The 22,747-nt window shown below is 48.6% G+C and overlaps 1 protein-coding gene across 6 annotated transcripts in view; it reads left to right on the plus strand.

Moving 5' to 3' along the window:
* MICAL2 (microtubule associated monooxygenase, calponin and LIM domain containing 2) overlaps positions 1 to 22,747 on the plus strand; it is a 215,296-nt gene that overhangs the window by 32,730 nt on the left and 159,819 nt on the right. For all 6 annotated transcript variants that reach the window (XM_081263018.1, XM_081263017.1, XM_081263014.1 and 3 more), the window contains one exon: positions 11,581 to 11,920. In XM_081263018.1, the coding sequence (XP_081119144.1) occupies positions 11,657 to 11,920 (264 nt within the window). In that variant the 5' untranslated portion in view covers positions 11,581 to 11,656. The remainder of the gene's footprint in view (positions 1 to 11,580; positions 11,921 to 22,747) is intronic.

The raw sequence follows: 22,747 nt of genomic DNA on the forward strand, positions 1-22,747 counted from the left end.
GGATGAAGGAACAGAAGTAATGGAGTATGGTTACTGTTTTCCAAACATGACTGGTCAATAGAACTCTGTGTGTGTGTGTGTGTGTGTGCACGCGTGCGTGCATATGTGAGCATGCATGTGGTGCTGGGGATTGAACCCAGGGATTCTCTACCTTTGACCTATATCCCCATCCATTTTTAAAATTTTTTTTATTTTGAGACAGGATCTTCCCAAGTTGCCCAGGTTGGCCTTGAACTTGTGATCCTCCTGCCTCAGCCTCCCAGGTGGCTGGGATTACAGGTGTGCCTCACAGTGCCTGGCTCCCTGGCTTTCCTCTTAGACTTTAGGCTACAGAGGTTCTGTTTGGGTGTGGGCCCAGTAAGATGGGCCCAGAGGTTCTGTTTGGGAGTGGGCCCAGGAAGATGAATGTTCAGATATTTCTTGGTGAATCTTCTGTAGAGCCAGGTTTGTGGCCGCTTGGCAATGACTTCAGGAATTTAGAAGAATGCAGGGGAAAGAGTGGCAGGTAAGGAGAGGGAAGCTTTCCCACCTGAAGGCTGCAGCTCACCCTTGAGACCCAGCTGTGGGCCAGCTTCTCCCCAGAAGCTGCTCCTGGGCTCTCAGATACTATTTCTCCCCACTCTGGGTCTGCAAGTCTTGGTGCCTATCTCCGCTGCAGGGAATCTGGGAATTTTATTCCCTGAATAGACTGTGAAGCTCATAGCAGTTCTTCTGTGAGTATGTGGCTGACTTGGCTTCAGAGGATGGTGAGATCTTAGCAGGACGGGAGAAGAAAGGCAGAGACCTGATGTGGCCCAGAAGATGCAGCCACTGGCAGAGCCCCAGCACCTTTGGGAACTGAACCTAACTAAGAAGAGGGGGCTATACTTGCTGGGTAGCCCCAGGGAGCCAGGCAGGGGAGTCTGAACTGGTTCAGGGGTGTAGGGACCCTTGAGACTTTATGAACAGTGACAGTCCAAGCCACCATAGGTCCTGAATTTCATGTGATGCTCTTGATTTGATTTATCCACAAGCAGTTGTTAGTGAGCATCTAACATTGCCAGAAGCACAGGTGCAGCCTCTGACCTCAGAGAGCTCATACTTGGATGAGATAGACAGGCCTGTAAGTAGATCAATGTGATGGTGTGTGGGAAATCACCACACAGACCTCCAGAGATGCAGTGTGGGAAGAGGGGCTGGGGAGGACAAGTCAGGCTTCAAAGAAGCACCATTCAACTGAGAGCCCTGCCTAGCAAGGCGGCCCTGTGTTTCATCCTCAAGTAACCCAGTGGGACAGGACTATCATTATCCCCATTTTATGGATGAGAAAACTGAGGTTCAAAGAGGTTAGGTAACTCATATGGGCTCACACGCCCAGTAAGTGGTAGGTCAGGGTTTGTAGCCAGTCTGCGTGACTCCAGAGTCCAAACTGGGACCTGTGACAATCCCTGCCGTGGTGGTTTCAGCTGTAAAGATAACTGGGGTTTCACCAGTGACCAGAGCCTGGCTGGGCTTTCTAGACATGGACTGGCACAAGACAGGTCACAGTGCACTAAGGAACCAGGGATGATTCAGTGGGTCTTGAGGACTAGGAGAAGATGGGAGGACAGGCTGGAGGGGTGGGCGGGGGCTGGACTATGAAGGCAGCTTTTGGTTTGGTCTGCTGAGATGTTTAGACTTCACCCTGCCGACTGTTGGGTGCTGCCGATGGGTTGTAACAGAAACTGGCCTGTCCAAGTGTGTGTTTTGATGCAAAGACGTCTCTGGCTGCAGTTTGAGCACTAGGCTGGGGGGTTGGAGGAAGGGGAATCTGGAGGCAGGAAAGGCATTGGTGAGCAGGCTCTGAGAGTTCCAGGGAGAGCAGAGGGAGACCTGCACCTCCAAGGAAGCACGGGAGGCCAGTAGACAGGGCTACAGGGAAGGCAGGACTTGGTGACCAGCTGGCTCTGCAAGATGAGGGAAGGGGATCCAACAGCTGGACTCTAAGGATGAGACAGGAACTCCTGGTGCAATGGAGCTGTCCCTGGGGGCTGGGCTGTAGGAGGAGGCACAGGAGCAGGTGAAGTTGAATAGACCACACGTGAGGTCTCTGTGGGAAAGCAGGGAATATCTGGTGACAGGTGACACCTGGCATGGAAGGCAGCAGAGAGATGGGCTCTGGAGCTACAATTCAGAGTTGTCAGGACACTGGTTGAACCATGGAGGTGCTAAGGTCCTGGGGGGTGAAGCTCGGAATCTTCACTTTCAAGGGCAGGTAGAGCGTCACAAAAGAACAAACATGTAGGGCTGGGGTTGTAGCTCAGCGGTTGAGCGCTTTCCTCGCAAGCATGAAGTACTGGGCTCGATCCTCAGCACCACATAAAAAAATACAAATAAAGATATGGTGTCCATCTACAACTAAAAAATAAAATTAAAGTTAAAAAAAGAACAAAAATGAGTGGTGACTGCATTTAGCCATGGGCTAGGTGATGACGTGGAGCATGATGCCTGGTGGGCGTGTGAGTAGAAACCAGATTGTGGCCACTGAAGGGAGAGTGGGCTGCAAAGGGGAGGAAGCAAAGTACAATGTATGATTTTGTCTCCTCCAGGAAAAGCAAATTCAGATCTCGCTGTGGTTGAAACTGTGCCCAGTTTGGGGGATGTCTTCATATTGAATTAGTTCACAAGTAAGAAAACAGCAAAGAAATTATTGGACAATGAATCCTTTTGGGGGGTGAAAAATACAGTTTGGTGGCACAGTTCTGCAAACCAGGGGGACCTTTGGAGAGCAGACTATCAGACACCACTGGGTGTCCAGTGGCTCTGGGTGGGGTCAGCTCTGTGCTCACCTTAGGTTCCCGACATGGTGCTGTGCACACTATGAACAGGCATTGGTGAGAAACGGTGTGACGTGTGCTTTGCCATGATTTCTCCTCTTCCCCAGCATCCATCTCTACAGTCAGACTAATTATGAGGATTCAAGTTCCTGACACCTAATTTCAGCAAATCAGGAAGAGTAGCGCCACTCAAATACTGAGGGTCTCCTGGGGCATGACTTTATGGGGGTGCTGGCCAGAGATTCGAGGGAAAGTATGCCTGTAGCTGTTCCTGGTCCCTGTGCCACTGACACTTACCCTGCACGTCTGGGAGCCTGGAGCTGTGAGAGGCACCTCCATTTAATCTCCACAAGAACACTGTGCTGTCATGACTGGCTCAGGAGAGCCTGTGACTCAGGGAGCCACGTTCCTTCCCTCACATCACATGGCTCGCAGGACCACAGGAGCCTTCCAGAATGCTCAGGCTGGAAGGGAGAGCAAGGGAGTGAGCTAGCTTGTCTGTCCCGGTCTCCAGGGAAATAGGGAAAGGATGTGTCTGTTCAAGATCGGGTGTGTATGTGGAGTGCCTACATAGAGGGGTGGGCAGGCTTAGTCCTGGGGTCCACGGAGCTTCTCCAGGATCCTGAGGAATTCATGGAAAGCTAGACATACGATGACAGTACAGGTTGTCGCCAGAGTTGGTACAGCGGTGGTGTTCAAGTGAGATGCCGATTCCGAGACCAGCCTTCCTGTTGGAGGGAATACCTTGTGACACAGGCCAAATTTGACATGCCCACCACCAATGCCTACTGGATTCATTAAGGTGATGTTTACTGCCTAAATAAACCCCATATTCTCACAGCTTCATAGACTTCAGATTTATTTCTCACATATGTAAAGACCAGAGTTCTGGTCATAAAGGCCTCTCCACTGAGGGGACATCCAGGGATCCCGGCTCCTCTCTCCCTGTGGCCCTGCCATCTTTGTCACATGGTTTCTAGCCACTGTGCTCTGGAGGAGGGGAAGAGCACAAAGGGCCTGGAGGGAGCTTCTGACAAGACAGTCCTCCAAGTGGCACAAGTCCCTCCTGCTTGTGTTCCGTGACCCTGAAGTTGGTCACCTGGACTCACACAGCTTCAGCAAAGGGCCCAGGAGGAAGGAGCAACTCGCCTGGGGTCAGCTATTCCTCTCTCTGCCAGGCTTCCCACCATGACTAGACGGTCACTTCTCGGCAGAATGTTTATTGGTGCATTAGTTATTGTCCTCATTTCATATTGCTTGATATCTCATGACTACAGATTCTGGCATTTTGGAGTTTGATGACCAGAGACCATGATTCAGTGCAACGCAGTACTTGTATACCTTTAGCTCTATCCACCACTGTGTGCAGCGGTGTAGGAAGGAATGGTGGTTAGGAGTGTCCCTCTGGACTCTGGCTGTGGGTGGTTGAATCAAGTTGCTGACTTCTCTGATTTTTTTCAACAATGAGGATGATCCTCACATCTAACAATGCCTTTGTTATAATGATTAACTGCTTCTTCCCATACAAAGCTTTAACACATTGCCTGAGACTTCATAGATGCTCACGAAATGGTCACAGTTATCTTCTCAAGATCATATGTTCCTTTAGTATTTTAGCACGTGCTCTGTAGACAGGGCTTCATGCTAGAATGGCTATGATCGAGGTCAGTATAGGGTGCTATGGGAACACTGGGGAGGGATTGCGGTGGGAGGCAAGGTAGGGTTAGGGGAGGAGGCTGGAAGGTGGATTAGGAGTTCTGGGATGGAGATGTGCTCAGGTCCATGTGCCCTGTGGAAGAGCAGTGAGTATGGTAGCTGATGGATCGGACACTGTTGTTATAAATGGGAATGTTTTCCTGCATGACAGTGGTATTTCCTGATGAATCAAAAGCTTTCATAGGTAGTGTCCTTGAAGCTGACATGAGTCAATAAAAAAATAGGCCAAGCCCCGACTTTGAGGGACGGAGCTTGTCCCATTACACAACTGTCGTTTGCACTCATTCAAGTCAAAGTGAGTCCAGCAGACCAGGGCTGACCTGGACCTGTCTTCAAGAAGCTTTTGGGGAATCTGCTCTCTGTAGGAAAGAGTGCTTTCTGCATTCAGGGACTGTGATCTGCCAGCAGCACTGTACAGGGACCATCAGCAGCCAAGGTCAGAAGTGTTCTTCCAGGAGGGGCGATATTTGGTGGGCCCCAGAAACTAAGTCTAAGGAGCTGGTACCAGAACTTCCCTGGGGCTTCCTGGAAACTAGAAGTGTGAGTTCATAGTTTTCCTGGACACCCAATGCATGCTCCAGGCGGCTTAGGGCACACGTAGAATAGTCTGCCAAGTTTCCATAGGTAGTGAAATCTTTGTTATTTTGTCTACTGGTCTATTTTATCAACCAGTAGACAAAATAGATAAACAGGTTTCCATCTTGGGGGTCACTGGTGGGGTCCTGTAGGCATAGCTAAGCCTTGTGTGGGAGATCCTTTCTTCCCCATTATACACTGGCATGGGGAGGGTATGGTTCTTTGGAAGGGGGTCTGCCACACTGGACCTGAGAGTCTTAGGCTCTGGAGAGAAGAGCTGCTGGGAGGGAACTTGCCCCTGACCTGTTAGAATTTAAGCCAATTTATTAGTTAGCTCAGTGTCAGGGCTTCGGGCAGGATGCCCCTTTCCTTGCTGAAGAAGAATAGAAGGTTGGGATTGGAGACCATGCAGGCCTAGGAGGCCAGTCCTGCCAGGTCTGAGTGAGTCAAGAAGTCTGCACAAGGCCTACTTTCTTTTTTTTTTTTTTTTTTTTTCCGAGAGAGAATTTTTTTAATATTTATTTTTCAGTTTTCGGTAGACACAACATCTTTATTTTATTTTTATGTGGTGCTGAGGATCGAACCCAGCACCCCATGCATGCCAGGTGAGCGCTTTACCGCTTGAGCCACATCCCCAGCCCACAAGGCCTACTTTCTAATGCTAGGACTGACCGTCAGGGAGAGGAGACTCCTTGACGTGAAACCTGTCTAAAGCAACAAGCTGTAAAAATTGTGCATCCTCTGGGTATAGGAAATCTGGGAAATACAGAGAAGGACAGCCTAATACTCTATTGTTAGGTTACCCCGTGACTTAAGAAAGTGCCCTGCAGTTGACACCTGTACTCTCCAGGCTCAGACTGCCAGAAACTATGAAACTTAACTGATACAATTCACATCGTGGCTTCAGACAGGGCCGGTCAGTTTGTTTCTGTTCCAATTTGACAGTAGCCCTGTCAGTGTCCTTAGGAGGGCAGTAGGAAGGTCAGGCCAGGGCTCAAGCCCAGGTCACCTTATGCCTGGGCCAGAGTTCTTTCTTTTCCTAGAAGGTCCTAAAGAGTGGCTTAGCAGTATGGGCAGAGATGTGGAGTATGGGTAGAAATCTTGAGGAAAAATTTTAAAATGCATTCGTGTATATATATATATATATATATATATATATATATATATATATATACACACATATATATTACAGAAAAGAGAGATGGGCAAGTTCTGAGGTTACTTTTTTTAAGACCCATACTTTTGAGAGAGAAAATGCACATACCAGCCCACAAGTCTGTTACAAGAACTACTTTGGGTAAGGCAGGCAAAGGGGCCTGGCTGGCAGTGGCCCTGAGATGCTGCCTTCCCTCCTTCTGGCACTGTGCCTGGTCAGCATCTAGGTGTGTCCAGGCAGTGAGACCCTAGAGGGTGGGGACTGATTCATGGGTTGTCCCAGGGCCTGGCACTGTGAATGGCTCCAAGAGGGAGTGGATGGAGGAGAGAAGTGGGGATGTATGAGGTCCCTTGAAGCCGGGCCAGTGGAGTTCACTGACTGTTGAAGAGTGTGGGAGGCTGGAACTGGGAGGACAGGAGCAAAATAAACTGGGGTCATAGAGAGGGAGCAGCACAGAAGGCCAGGGCCTGTAGTGTACTTGTGGTCTCTTCCAGAGCTCCTGCCATGGGCACTGGGTGACAGGGGGCAGGGGGTTGTCTGGGCCCTTGTTACAGTCTAGGACCTTGTTGGGGCTCTCATGGTGGGTCTCTGCATGCCTTCTTTTTGGCCTTTCTAGAGGGGCTCCAGCACACACGGGTTTAGCCTGTATGGAAAGTGGCTTCTCTTCTGGTGGGAGATCTCAGGCCTGAGACTAGGAAGTAGAGACCTTTGGAGACAGAACTCCTCTCTCTGGGGGATGACTAAGAAGACTTCCTAAGGCTGACTTCCCGACAGAGCAGGTGGCCTAGGAGTGGCATTCCCCACTGTGGAGGTGGTGGAGGGAAGGCCGGAAGGAGACCACAGGCAGGCCAAGGTGACCCTTTCAGACTCTTCCCAACTCTGCAGTTGCTCCTGTTGGTTCAAGTTGTCTTCCTAGTGAGAGATGGAAAGCCAGAAGGGAAGATGGGGTCTTCAGGCCCCACCTGTGAATCAGACTCAGGGGTCTGCAGAGTGACAGTGTGTGCAGGAGACATTTGCCATCGCCAAGTCCCCAACTGGCTCCTGCCTGCTCTTAGGTGTAGGGCTCATGTAGGCTCAGAGCCAGATCTTCAGTCCCCAGCTCCCACCTGCTGCAAGTGCGGGATGGACATCCCCTCCATTGCTGAGCCTTCCCATGGTCCATTTGGTGAGGCAGACCCGGGAGATGGCAGGTTTGATTAGGGCAGCGTGGCAGTGTAAATGGCAAGAGGTTTTTGCTCTTAGATTGCGTTGACCTTGAAACAGATCTTGTCTGGGTACCTCAAGGGATTGAGGATTGAGCTTTTTCCTTATGGGAAAGTTCTGCCTAGTGTCCGTCCCTCTCCAGACCTCCTTGAGTTTTTATAGAACTCTATAATTTTCCCAAGGTTTGTCACACTGTTTGCTGTTGTTTGGCAGATGACTTGGCAGGGGGGTGGGCAGAAAGTATGATCCTAAATGTGAGTGCACAGGCAAAACTGGGGTATGGAGACCTGTCACTCACTTTGAGAGGGGCTCAGGGACTCTGCAAAAACCCTGAACTTGTCTCTAGATGCCGTAGGCAGAGCCCATCACCAGTACTGTCTCCTGTAGTTTGAGGTCATGAATCTTAATTTGTAGTGGCTAGAGGCGGGGGCAGGGAGTAGCTTTGTGACTCATGATGTCACAGAGGCAAGGGAACAGAAAAACCACAACTAAGGGACTCCAGTTGGCAAAACCCAAACTGCTTCAATCCTATTCTTGGAAACTACAGCATCACATCTTGCTCCTTCCCAGAAAATGCAGAACCTTTCATCCTTCTGGATGAAATAATTGCTTCTATTTCTAAGACACGTCAAACTCCAAAAAGGCAGCAGCTGGGTGGTGATAAACAAGACTTGTCCACCCAGAGCTAGCCACCCAGGGTCCTCTGAGCTAATGCACTCTTGACCTGCTTCTTCTGGTGGGGGGGCAGGGGAAAGGTACCCACTAGAGGCAGGACACCCTGGTTCTCTGAAAACTTGATGCTCAGATTCCCTACTCCTCCTGAGTGTTAGGTTGACCCTTTCCAATTCCTTAGTGGCACCACCCTGCACCCTGTGTGTCTTCAGCTCCTCACCAAGACCACCCTGAGTGAGGTTCCCCACTTGACATATGAAGAACTTAAAACTCAGTTCAATGACTTGCCTGGAGCTACAGGGCGAGGAAGCAAGTTTGAACACAAGTAACTAAGCTAAGTTATCAAAAACCATGTTCTCTTTTCCTCTTCCTTTTGGGTTGAGGGTGTTTGGGCCACTTGAAGAATAGTAATGAGTGCTAGGTTGTCACATAGCAGCCAGGAGCTAAATACATCGTATACCTAATCTCCTTTATTCCTTACCACCCTAGAAAGCAAATAGAATTGTTCCCATTTTACACATGAGACAACTGAGGCTGAGGCAGGTGAGAGAACTCACCTAGGGTCACAAAGCTAGTATGTACTTGAGCCCAGATTCCTACCCAGGTTTGCCTGACCCAAAATGTTCTGTTTTCCCATGGGGAAAGCCACCCACTGTGAATGTTAGCATCATCTTTAAAGTCTCTGCCTTAAACTGGCAAGCTGATTTGAAAGGTTGGGATTTGACTCTTGAAATCGAGGGAGGCAGGTCTGAGCCTGGTACGGGCTGTGGGGTACATGTCCAAGGCTGAGTTTATCTCCTGCTGTCGGCCCATCTCCATACACTTCCCCTTATCTCGCCCCAGATAAGAGCGGGTTCTGGAGCTCCCACGCCCACCCGGAGCCCTCAGCACCACCTTTGGCTCTTTCTCCACCGGAGCCCTAAGATTAAGTCGTGCATTTTTCTTTGGAGGGAGGAGACGAGTTCTTCCAGTTTGTAAATTATTGTCTGGGAGTCCCATCTGCCTTGATAGTACCGAACAGCGCATGCTTTTAGACAAGGAGGAGCTGGCAACTGGGAGCGTTTTGATTTACAAAACTTATTTTTTCAAACTGGTGTACCCCCCAGATACAAATCTGCCTGCGTGATGGACGCAGCAGCATGAGTACATCTGCTGAGCCTCTCCCAGGGCCAGGCTCTGCCGACACCTGCATTTCTTTCTCCTTCTTCACAGCAACCGTGGAGATGGAGATCATCATCCATCTGTTGTACAAGAAGAAACTGAGGCTCAAAGTCTCAGTGGCTTGTGTGAGGCTGTGTGGGCAGCAAAGGGCCAGGCCAAGCTCTGGACTCAGGCTCCTGAGGCCCCAGAGCCACCTGGCCATCCTTGGAAAGGACCGCAGGAGAGCAGTTGAATGCAGGCGGTCTTAGAGTTGTCAGCCAGTTACTGCGTCCTTTGTTCCTGCTGGCACAGAAGTGGTTCCAAAGATAGAGAGCCTGAGAATGTGAATATGCCCAGAAAAGCCAACGAGTCCTACTTCAGTTTATGCTTTCTGGGTGGCAAGTGTGGCACGTGGGGGAAAGTCAAGACACCAAAGGTGGCAGTGTTTATGTGAGTAGTGCCAAGGGAGCTCAGTGGACATGAAAGGAGCTGGGGCAGCATCCACAAAGGAATCCAGGTCTTATCTGGGCCAGGCAGAGCACCGCAGAGCCAGCCCTTCCAGCCTGTGGAGCATGTTGAGTGGCATGGGCCAGGGCCCCCAGGTGGGGCCTGGAGCCTGGTTGAGGCGTGCCAGCCAGCCAGGAGCGTGTGCTGGTCTGCCTTCAGCTGAGCACAGGGCCAGGCACACTGGAAGATTCAGGGGAGGCTGGAAGGGAGGGCAGGGCTGGTGCTCCTGGGCACTTCCTTGACCTGTCCTGGACATGCCCTCACACTCACCTTCTCTGAATTGCTGAATCCTTGAACTTACTGTCATTTTGCAACTTTACGACTCTTTCCAGATTCATGCCTTGTAGGGTCTCTCCTTTGCCTGGAATGTCACTCCCGAGTCTTGTAGTGAAATCCTCCCATTCATAAGACTGGAGCTTCTTGAGCCCCTTGCGACTCCTTGAGCTCTGCTAGACACCTGCTGCTCCGGCTCCGCAGTACTCTGTCCTTATTCCACAGCACTTGTCTATAGTCCTGTCATCAACTGTATGGTCCTGTCTTCTTGCCAGGCCAGGCCTGAGCCTGCATTCCTTATCTCTCCATCCCCATCCCCTAGCATGATGCCCGGCGCACACCTGCTGCGCCTCCAGCAGCTGCTGAATGAGTCAGAGATCAGGGAAGGTGAGAACACTTTGTTTCACTCTTAGAATTATAGGCCAACCTATGATCCAAATGTACCCACAGAAATGTTCTGGGGGGTGAAAATCTCTGTTGGAGAGCTCAGTTCTGGTGAGTCCTTTTGTTTACCGACCCCACAAAAGGCAGGACCTCTTGACCACTGTCCAGCCCTGGCCCTGCCCCTCTCCACACTGGCCTCCTTGCACTAGCTTTGGATTCCAGAAAAATAGCTAGTATTTTGGAAAATCAGCTCTACTTTATTTTTGTTCCTTTGAAACTTCAGTGACTTTCCTAAGGCATGCCTGAGGGTGGAGTGGTGCAGAGAGAAGCGTCCATGCCAAAACCTTGGCGAGCTATTTTTGTGAAGTGAATGAACATCCGCTGCATTTTTCCCTTCCATCAGCCTGAGCACTTGTTCCAACCAGCTCAGCCTGGACCTACAAAGCACAGACTCCTTTTGTCCATTGGAAAGAAGAGGCCCACGTGTCTCTGTCTCCCGTATTTCTGACTAAGGTAGATGGTGTACTTCCAGCAGATTCCAGAAACAGAGGGAAGTTTTGAGAAATTGCAATGGGTAACTTGTCTGGGGGAAAACACCTGCCCTCTGGTAACTAATGAAGAAAGATTTTAAAGTTTCCTGTCCGAGCACAGGTGGGACTATCATAAGGCCCGGAGAGGTGTGTGCTCTGGGGTTTTTCCCGTTCACTGATGTCATGGGCTAGGCTGCATTCATCGTAGTCAATCAAGTCGCTGCACCAAGAACAGTAGGTTTTCAGTGGTATTAAATCTAGCACATTTTTTCTGTCTTTCTCCTTCACCACTCATTATTTCCAGAGCCATCTGGCTTGTAGCAAGATCGACCAGGTACCGTTGACATGAGTCAGGGTATATATAACTTTGCACAACCTGTGTTTCTTTTCAGGCAGGGAGAGGAGTGAGTGGGTGCTGGGGAGAAAGACTGGCAGTAAGGCATCCTTGCCGGGTTAGGGGGTATGATGCACACCTTCTGGAGATGGTCTAGGTTTAACACTGAGTATAATGAATGAAGATGGGTGTTTTAGTGTCTCAAAGGAATTTCATCACTTCCTGTCGGTGCCCATCCTCCACTCTCCCCTCACTGCCCATGCACCTCACCTCTGTCTCCACCCACCTTTGCAGGTGTGACGCTTCTCCTGGTGTTTCATGGTGATCCCCTCTGTCCTGTCTGCACCCTGCTCCACGTGGCTCCTGAACCATGGGGGAGAATGAGGACGAGAAGCAGAGCCAGGCCGGGCAGGTTTTTGAGAACTTTGTCCAGGCTTCCACATGCAAAGGGACCCTGCAGGCCTTCAACATCCTCACCCAACACTTGGACCTGGACCCTCTGGACCACAGAAACTTCTACTCCAAGCTCAAGTCGAAGGTGACCACCTGGAAGGCCAAAGCCCTGTGGTACAAATTGGACAAGCGAGGCTCCCACAAAGAGTACAAGAGGGGGAAGTCGTGTATGAACACCAAGGTAAGGGGGACCGCCAGGGAGACGTGTCTCACCCTCGTGGGACAGGTGGGTTGGTATTTGGGAGTTAAGAGGCAGCTGCCCTTCTGCTATTTTGAAGCTCTGAACAGATGTGGGCGTGAATGTTGTATTGTCATGCTCGGCTGAAGGTTTCCTTGGTCTGTGTGCTTAGCTTGTCCTGGCTGGGAGTTTCCACATTATCCTGGTGGCCTCAGCCACCCTTCTGGTGTCCTTTCCAAAGGAGAGAAACCAAAGGCCAGGTGAGGGAGTGAAGCAAATCTTTGCTTTTATCTTACTTCTGCTGTTACCATGACCACAGCTACCTCTGATACCCACTATTGATCCAGCAACTCCTGTGGGCTAGGCACTTTATATCCATGATCACACGGAACACCTGCAGGAGTTCTGTGGGCCATTTTAGAGAGGTGGAAATGGAGAAGCCAATTATACAGGTCACACAACTAGAAGGCAACTTGGGTCTGTTTGATTCCTGGGCTTAAGCCCTAAATTCCACACAGACGCTTAATTAAAGAGATGTGTTCCCCGGGAGCAAACCTTTAGAAAGATCCCCTGGTTTTTAATGAGTTGGCTAAGAAGTAGGTCTTTGGTCCCTACCTCCTTTTCAGCCCTCTTTTTTCCCTCCCTCCCGACACCTCTCAGTTCTCTACCTCCTTTCCTAGTCTGCATGTCTCTGCTCAGGATTGCACTCATAGTTAATCCTCCACAAATATTTGCATCCTTTATCATTTGGCTTTAGGCTACATCCGTGAAGGCAGGGCTGACCACAAATCACATCTCTGGCATCTCCAAAATGCCCACCACCCAACGGGCAGCTCAAAGTCAAGACTTGCCAGCTGGCCCTGGGGGGCTCTCGGCCCTGGGCACGAATCCAAGCCGTATGTTTAGGTTGAGATTGGATGTGCTGTATTTAGACCTCTCAGGAGGTAGCTCAGCCAGAGCCCTTGGAATTCCAGTCAGTGCCAATCCCAGGACAAGGGGATTGAACTCTCCATGGCAATCAGCACTGTTGTGTTTTTGTTTTGGTGACAGAGGAGCTGTTGAGTCCACCGTGGGATACGGCTGCTTTCCATTGCTCTGGGGAGACAGCTGTCAAGCTCCCCTGAGCCTGGGATGCACTGACCGTCCAGGGCATAGGAAGAGCATTCCATCAGGCTGCAGCACCAAACAGACAGCCCAGGGCACACTAGCCACCCAGGCAGTACCCGCCATGCTCCAGCCTCAGGCAGAGACATGGCAGTGATAGGGAAATAGAAGGGGAGGAGAGGTGGGACCAGTGTCCTGGCTGAACTTCCACCCAGGGTCCCCTCCCTAGTTGTAACTTCATGGTTTCTATTCAGGTGCAGCTCTTCAGGGTTAAAGGGGTGGGGGGGACTTGTAGCATTCAGCGTTACCTTTCTCAGTCCTTGTATAAAGTAGCTTTCTTAAAAAAAAAAAAAGTTTTGCATTAGGTCCTCCTCCAAGATAAAATTGAACAAACCAGTAAATAAATTCGACATCTCCCGTAGAAAGAATGGCCCAGCTGCATGGTGCACAGTCTCGGGAGTTTTCAGAATCCTGTTTTATTAGGAAATATCAGCGCCCCACACACCCAGCACTCTGTGGGACTGCCTTGGAGATCTGAGGGTGGGTCCCCCAGGGCGTCAGCCAGCAGGGGGATGAGTGGAAGGTTGGCCACCATGAAGATGTCCTCTTCAAAAATCACCAGCCGGGTGTTGCCTGGTTTGTCTGGCCAGCCCCCGTTTTATAGGCTTCGATGGCATGAAGTGGCAGAGTCCTCACTTCTTGTGGCTGGCACCTGAGATACAAAGGGAAAGAAAAAGTCTTTGAGTTTGTGAGGTTGAGTAAGGGTGGTTCTTGCCTAGGGATTTTTATGCCTTTCTTATGAGGAGGAACAAAGACATTTCAAATGTGTGATAGTCTGTCTCATGAAAACCCTGGGTGTTGAGAGTGGGGGATACATTTGAAAATGCACCTCGAGGGTGGATTGTGACTGTGTGAGGTCACTTGAGCTGCACACTTCAGAAGCCCAGCTCAATCTAACCAGACAACACCGGGAAATCATTAACTCATGGGACAGGATGGCCCAGACCCAGTCATTTCCATCCTCCCCCCTTCCATCTGTGTCTCAACACTATGCTCTGGGTTGTCCTTTCCTCCTCCCTGGTAGACAGATTTTCCTCCTCATTGGTAGCTTCTGCTTCATATATTTTGTAGGTTCATGATCCAAAAAGACTGGAATCTTTATCTTCCAGCTCAGAGTTGAAAAAATCTCAGGGAGGATTTTGATTGTCCACCTCTGGTTTTATAATGGTCAAAGCCAGTTGAACTGGCCGTTGTGATTGGCAGACCTTTCATGAATCATGATTAAGGTGAGGGAGGAGCAGGTCCCTGAGGATGTGGAGGTACAGGTCCCAAACAATGTGGGGGTGAAGAACAGACACAGACGTCCTCTACAGTGACTGCTGTCGTGGTCCAATCCCGTCATATTGGATCCATGTGTGGGTGATTAATGCTCAGCTCTCCAAGGCCAGCGCTTATCTGCCTTTTTGTGAGGCGAAACCCTAGAAGAGGGATCCTTTCTCTCTTCACATGAACAGATACACCACATTTAGGTTTCCTCTGGTGTCGTGGTGGACACTTAGTATTAGCCAAACAAGAAATGCTGGGCATTAGCATACAGTGGCTGATCATAAATGCTAAGCCAGATATTGCAGGTGTGGCAGGTGTGAGGCATAAAGCCAAGCATCTGGTTAGCCACAGGTCTTGTGGAAATAAATGCAATCCAGCCAGACCCCTACTTCCACACCCATGTGGACACCTCTCCACCATCTGGAGTGTGTCTGTGCTTTAGCAGTTCACAAGCATTTATCAGGCCCTGGCATTCACACCCACGTGCCTGTGCTAACAGTGGTGGTGGGAGACTGGGGACCAACATCTATTCAGAGCAGGAAGGCTCTGACGGAGGGGCCAGGAGACAAGAGAAAGACTTAGGAGGCCTCTGGAGCAATGGTGCAGGTGGCAGTTGCATAATGCAGCTGGAGATCATTGTTCATTATTGGTTTTTCTTTGTGAGAGTTTCAGCAGGCGCTTAATAATTCTTTCCCTGGCTTCTGTCTTCCCACATAAACAGACACTGTCTTGTTCACCACCCACATTTACGTTTCTTGGGTGTGACTCGATAAGAATGGGGTGAACCCCAGGATCAAGCCAGATTCCCTCGTTTAGAACAGATATTGGCTCTGCCTTTGAGTCACATTTGGGTCAACTGTCACCTCCAACGGGGAACTGTTACCTGAGAAATCAACCCAGTAGAACCTGGGATCCATCATGGGGTGTAGGATCGCCATATCACAAAAATCTCGGTTTCTTCATTTTTCATAGGAACCTTTAGTGCTAGGAGGAACTTAGGAGAATGTGCCATCTCTGCATTTGACAGGTGACAAAAGGGGGTCCCAGGAAGCTAACGCTCCTTAGCTGGAGCCAGCAAGCGGCACCACTGGGGTTTGGACTTTCTTCCCTGGCTTGCTCTTAGGTTCTTTTGTTCATTCATCCAGCAGCAGGTGTGTCTAGCTCCTGATCAGACAGGAAGGATGGTTTATAAGATGCATAAGGAGCACTTCCCACATGAGCTTTCTGTAATGGAACAGAAATGCACTTATTTCCATATTTATTCGCTGATTTAATAATTCCCAAGATGAATAATTATTCAACACTAAGTAGCTAACATGTGCCAGGCCCTAAGTATCTAACAGCCAATTAACAGCTCTGTGGCCTCAGGCAGGTTACTTAATATCTCTGTGGCATTCTCTGAAGACAAAAATGGTCCTTCTGCTTTATAGTTATGGTAAGGACTCAGTCAGGTCATCTATGTAAAGTGCTCAGGAAGTTGCCTGCCACATAACAAGTGATCAGCAAATATCTGGCCATTATTATTGTTAATGATGTACGTGTTGTAAGAGGTGTGCACACTGGCGTGCGGGAGTATAGAAAAACAAGTGACTAACCGTGACTGGGGTAGTCTGGGAATGCTTCCTGGAAGAGGAGGAGTGATGTGGGGCTTGACAGACCAGTAGGATTTTGCCTTGCAAAGCTGAAGGAACACCAGCAAAGAGGTCTAGTTTAGGGAGGGTATTGCTTGTGTCAATGGGAAAGCAGGGGTGCGGGTGTGGGGAGGGGGTGAGAGCCAGAGAGCAGAATGCATGGATGAGGGGGATGCCAGGGACAAAGAGCTCTTGGGTGCCAGGCTGGGAGGAGAGGTGTCCGAGTCAAAGCGAGGACCTGGAGACCATCAGCAAGGAGCCCCAGCCCTTCCTGGAGTGGACACTCCCACCTGTCCAGCCTGGGGCTCTTGCTACCACCTCCCACAGTATTGCTCAGTAATCACAGGTGATCCTTAGGGACCAGGAGCCATTTGTATACCAGTGCCCCGGAAATGACTCCTGGACATAATGAAGACTCCGGTGCTGTCTCTCTAGAAGAGCATGTCTGTATTTTGTGGGGTCACTCCACACCTTCTGCTCCTGAGCATGACCCTGGCCCAGCTGTGCCTCTGCAGCACCTCCCGAGTGTGGAGCCGGGCCTCTGACCAGTTCTCATGGCCCCACTTGTCCCGTGGCTCCTGAGTCGCCTTTTAGCAAAGCAGGAGGCAGAGAGGTAGGGTGAGAGGGGGTTGGGGTGGAAGGGGTGAAACTGGGAGTAGAAGACAGTAGCTATCTGTCGGCCTGGATAAGCCTATCTGACATTCCTGGCCTCTGAAGTCACCCACTGAGGCTGCGCTGGTCGAGGCAGGTCAAGTACCACGTTGCCTAATATGGACCATTGTAGTCCCAACCGATAAAGCAGAGGTTGGTCTCTGGGGTGTGGAATTCTGCATTCAAGGAACAAGGGGAGGTGGACTCTGGGTTTGTCCACTTACCTGACGGTGGACGGCCCGTGCTGCTGCATTAGGCAGGTTTGCAAGCCTGGCCCCGGACAGAGCTGGAGTCACAACTGCTCCGCCTCTGCAGCTCCGTGGGGTGTGTGGGTTGGCACAAGTGAGTGCCCTGGGCATTCTGCAGGCGCTCCGGTGAAAATTCTCATTTTTGGCTGTCTTCATAGAATGTAGCCATCCAGGTCCACTGTGGTTCATTTTGTGAATATACAACCTGCCCTCTGTGGCCATGGGTTCTACTTCATGGGTACAACCAACCCTGGATCAAAAATACTTGAAAAAAAATTTCATCTGTCCTAAACCTGTACACACTTTCCCCCTTGTCTTTATTCCATAAATAATACAGTGTAACAACTATTTGCATAGCATTACAGTTTTTAAGGTATCATAAGTAATCACAAGGTGATTAAAATATACAGGAAATGTGCCTAGGTTATATGCAAACACTGTGCCATCTAATATTAGGCACTTGAGCATGTATGAGTTTTGGTATCTGTGGGGAAGAGAGAGGAGGGTATAGATCCCCATGGATTACAGTAATGACTGTATTTTTGAATACTGCAAGTATGTGTGTGTTACTAGAGGACCTGTGCATGCTACGCAAGTGCTCTACCACTAAGCTATATCCTTAGCTCTTTTTAAAAAATTTTTACATTTATTTTTTAAATTTTGAGACAGAATCTTACTAAATTGCTGAGAGTCTTGCTAAATTGCTGAGGCTGGCCTTAAACTCGCCATCCTCCTGCCTCAGCCTCCCCAGAGTTGCTGGGATTGTAGGTGTGCATCACTACTCCCCACACTGGACTATTTTTTTTTTGTCTTGTACACAAAAAAAACTAATTAAAAATGAAATGCCACCTTGTGTGGTGGCACACCCCTGTAATCCCAGCGATACTTGGGAGGCTGAGGCAAGAGGATTACAAGTTCAAGGCCAGCCTCAGCAATTTAGTGAGACCCTCAGCAACTTAGCAAGACCCTGTCTCAAAATAAAAAATAAAGCTGGGCACAGTGGCACAGCCTGCAGTCCTGCAGCTCAGGAGGCTGAGGCAGGAGGATCATGAGTTCAAAGCCAGCCTCAGCAATGAGGAGGTGCTAAGCAACTCAGTGAGACCCTGTCTCTAAATAAAATACAAAATAGGGCTGGGGATGTGGCTCAGTGGTCGAGTGCCCCAGAGTTCAATAGCTGCTACTTAAAAAACAAAAACAAAAACCTCCAAAATGCATAATGAGGATTAAAAGTAATTCAAGTAGAATAAGAAAATATAGAGTAAAAATAAGCCTGTTTCTCCACTCCCCACTCCACCTCGTGGCAACTACTGCACCATTTCCTGTAGCCTTCCTCCAGGTCTCTGGGTGTGTGTGTTTATAAGTCTCCCCTTTCCACTTTGAGATGGGGTCTCACATGTTACCCAGGCTGGTCTTGAACTGTGGGATGGGATTCAAGCCAGCCTCCTGCCTCGGTCTCCTAGGCAGCTGGGACTACAGATCCCCCCACCAGGCCCGGCTTTAATGGGAAATACCTATCTAGGCTTGTTCTGCACATTAGTTTTTTACACTCAAAAATATATCATAGAGCTTGTTTCAGTGTGTATCACTCTTATCCTTTTATTCATGGTTTTTATGGTTTTCCGTTTTATGATTCTGTCACAGTTTATTTAACTGCTTGGACTGTTTCCCATAATGCCGTCGTCAACAGGGCTGCTGTCTGTCTCCTTAACCACACCTCTTCACCTGTGCGTGGAAGCTCCTGTAGACACCTTGTAGGAATTCTGAGTCGGCGTGGGTGCCTATTGGGTTTTACAATTCCAGGCACTGTCGGGTTCTCCCTGGGTAGACACGCCCTCCAACTGGGCAGGGGAGGGCCAAGAGTCCTTTAAAAGGGAGGAATCACAAGGTTGCCCCTAATATCGTGCCATCTAATATTAGGGACTTGAGCATGGGTGAGTTTTGGTATCTGTGGGGAAGAGAGTGGAGGGTATCAGTCACAGTGTTGTCCTTGGCCTCGTGAGTGGAAATCAACAGACCCTCTCTGAGGCCTGGAGCCTGTGTGGGTAGCCTTGAATGGGCCACTGAGGAAAGAGCAGTCCAGCAGTGGCCGGTAAGGGTTGCTGCTACATCCGTGACAGCAACGTGTGACTACTGTCACCACCCAAGATCTGAAGAGTGCTTTATGCTTCACAACATGGCTTGAGATGCATGCTTTCATTAAGAAGCTCGCTTTATAGGTGAAAGAGAGTGCGTGTGCGTGTGTGTGTGTGTGTGTGTGTGTGTGTGTGTATCACATTGATGCGATTATATTCTTCTTCAAAGTTCCATCAGCTAATGGGAGCTTTTAGGGCCTGGCCACAGAGCCCTGTGTGACTTGTTCTGAACAGGAGACTGGTCTGGCTCACTTGTTCTCTTTGTGACTCATCTCTAGAGAGTGTCACCTCCTCCCCCTTCTCTTGTCCCATCTCCAGCCTGGGTCTGGGGCGCAGTGGGCCTGCAAGCTCCTTAGCCCTGTGCTAGCAGCTGGTCAGTGCCCACATGGATGACTGTAACTGTCTCTCTCCCCTTGACTGTGGGTTGCCTGAGGACAGGGACCATGCTAGCACAGGGAGTGGCCCAGCAGGCGAGGTGCGAGAGAAATGAACTTGGTCAGTCAAGGGCTTCCTTCTGGAGCCGTCCTGGCTGAGCCCTGCTGTCCCCAGGCCGGCTAGTGGGCTTGCAGGCCATGGCACCCACCAGTCCTTGATTCCTTGCATAAGATCTGCCCAAATTTGCCCCTGAGCACCCTTCCCTGAGGGGCAGGGATGGTGACCACAGTCTTGTCTGGGCCTGGACTAGCATCTGGCAGCTTGTAGAACTTTCAAGAGGGCTGGGACGTCGGCCAGTGGCCTGTGAGGCTGGAAAGCCAGGCTTCCTTTTTCTTGGAGAAAAACAAAAACCCTCTTGCAGTTCCTGGCCCACCCAGGATTGCACAAGGCCTCTGGGAATCTCTGGCCAGGATTATCCAAATAAATGTGTGCCTCTGGGCAGGGCGAAAGGAAGCCATGAAGCAGTTTAACACTCTGCTCGCCACAGAAGGCAGACCCTGGCTTCCCTTCCCTTCCCTGACCATTAGGGCCTCTCACTCTGCTGTTTTTGATTTTTTTGTTTTCCACAATAAAATAATGTCTTGAAGACCAGCTTATTCTATGGCAGGGAGTTCTTCCACTTGGTGTGAACATATCTGTCTACCTCCCCAGCTGGATGAGTTCAGCTTCCTGCTGCAGAGCTTGTCCTGGGCAGTCCACCAGGCCCAACTGTTAAGTTGTTGCCCTCTGCTGCATTAGCAAGGATTGCATTCCACTGCAAGTAACTGAAAATTTGACCTAAAACAAATAGGGACCTTTTTTAAAAAAAAAAAATTTAAACCAGAAATCAGTGAGAGATGGTGGCTCTAGGTTTGGCAATTATATTCTCTAGACCAGTGCTGTCTAATAAAAATATAATATGAGCCACATAAACTATTTAAAATTTTCTAGAAGTCACATGTAAAAAATACAAAGAAATGATGTAATAAGTTTTAATTGTATATTTTATTTAACCTAACATATCCATAATATTATAAGTTCAACATGTTGCAAATATAAAAAATAGTCACGGAGGTATGTCACATTTTTAATATTAAGTCATGAAATACAGTGTATGATTTACAGCTCACCTCAATACAGACTAGCCAGAGTTCAAGTGCTTAATAGCTCTATGTGGCTAGTTACTGTTGAATTGGACAGCATAGCTTTTGCTCTCATGCTTGTCACTTTATGGTTACAAGGTAACTGCTGTAGCACCAGTCATCACATTTGCTTTTGAGATAGGAATAAGGTAGAAGGGACTGCTCTAGCTACATACATCTTATCATGTAGGCAAAAGTGTTTTCAGAAATTCCATTCAAATATAAGCTCCATAAGGGAAGGATTGGTTGTTTAATACGTTCTTTGCTGATTCATCGACACCTAGGATAATGTCTGAAACCTAATAGGTATTTGACATAGGCTGAGTTCTTCAAAAGCAGAATCTTAGAAGGTGTTTAGAGTGTAAGATGTTCATTAGCAATCAACATCTGTGAAAGGAATGGGGAGGAAGCAGAATGAGGGTTGAGGAAGAAATTGAAGGTTGAGGACCAGATGCCTGCAGGTTTGAGCACTTGAGTCTTTTCATACTTGATCTTTTAGCAAATGAGTTTTGCAAAAGATACAGGTGGAAGGCCCTGTGATTCTCAGTTCATGTAGGATGGCCAGCTGTGAGCTCAGCTTTCTGTATAATGTGTTAACATCTACCAATCAAACATCCGTAACATGTATGTAGTTCTAGAATATGTACATAGGGGAGTAAGTGTAAATATCATAGTACAGAGTATGCTCAACCCGTGAAGAGTTAGCATCCCTCTGAACTCATAGCTAAGGTGAAATTATCCTAAGTGGAAAATGTATTTAATACACCCAACCTACTGAACATAGCTTAGCAACACAGTAGTGTGTGTGTGTGTGTGTGTGTGTGAGAGAGAGAGAGAGAGAGAGAGAGATCTTTCATGTATTATATATAAGGTGATGTCACAAGCCTGCTCAGAGTCCTCAACAGCAGGTACCGTATTTCAGGTAACCTGGGGTAACCCCTGCCCTTCTCCATAGTCCTACGACATGTAAATACAGGGTAGCGAGCCATCACCAAAGACCTGTCCAGAGAATTCTGCATGGAAGATTCTATTCTCAGGACTCTTTTTCTCTAAGGAAGAGTCATCTAGATCTGAGATACACACCTGGGACACCCCCTTCAGGTCCAGATATTCAGAACGAACCCAGGGGAGGGGTCCTTGTCCTTCCACCCACCCAGGGTCTATCAATCAGCTCTTTGTTAGCTTTAAAAAAATGATCTTTTGTGTTTACTATTTTTTTTCTGCATCCCAAGTATATTTTTAAAAATTGTGGTAAAATACATATAACTTAAAATGTGCCGTCAGTAACATTAATAGCACGCATGGTATTATTCAATCAGTACCACTTTCTATTTCTAACATTTTCCATCCCTCCAAATAGAAACTCACCCTCAGCCCTTTCTGTCTCTATCAGTTGCCTATTCTGGATGTTCCGCACAAGTGGAACTGTATATTTGTCTTTTCGTGTTTGACTTATTTCAGTTAGCACAAGGTCTCCAGGGTTCGTCTCTGGGACAGTGTGGGTCAGAACTTCACTCTGTTTTTTTTTTTTTTTCAAATTTAATAAGATATTTCATTTAGCCCAACATATCCAAAATATCATTTGCGCATGTGATAACTATAAAGTTATTTATAATCTATTTTATATTTTTGGTACGAAGTCTTCAAAATCTAATGTGTGTTTTCCTCTTGCAGGGCCTCTCAGTTCAGATGCTAAATTTTAATCAGAAATACTTAGTTTGTGTTTAGATTTCATAAAAGTTACTGTTGACAAGTATATTTCCATATTCTGCTTATTCCAATTTGAAAGTCTTTCAGTAATCAAGTTGAGTGGGAGGAATCTTTAAATTATAATAATAATATATGTATGTGACATGAAATTCATCCTTAAGTGTGTGGTTTGGTGTCCTCCAGTGCATCCACGTTGTTGTGTCACTGTTATGGTCATACATCCTTGGCACCTTGTTCATCTTGCCAAAATGAAACTCTATATCATCAAACAACTCCCACTCGTCCCCAGACCCCGCCCCTGACTGTCACCATTTTCCTGTGATTGACAATAAGGTCGACACCTCTCAGCACTTCCCACAAGTGGACTCCCAGTGTGCATCCTCTTGCGACTGCATAGTTCACTTAGTGTGATGTCTTTAAGGTTCATCCATGTTCTAGCATATGTCAGAGTCTCCTTATTTAGGGCTGAGTA

This window comes from Spermophilus citellus (assembly GCF_964194105.1).
Source record: "Spermophilus citellus genome assembly, chromosome: 2".
NCBI classification, from domain to species: Eukaryota; Metazoa; Chordata; class Mammalia; order Rodentia; family Sciuridae; genus Spermophilus; species Spermophilus citellus.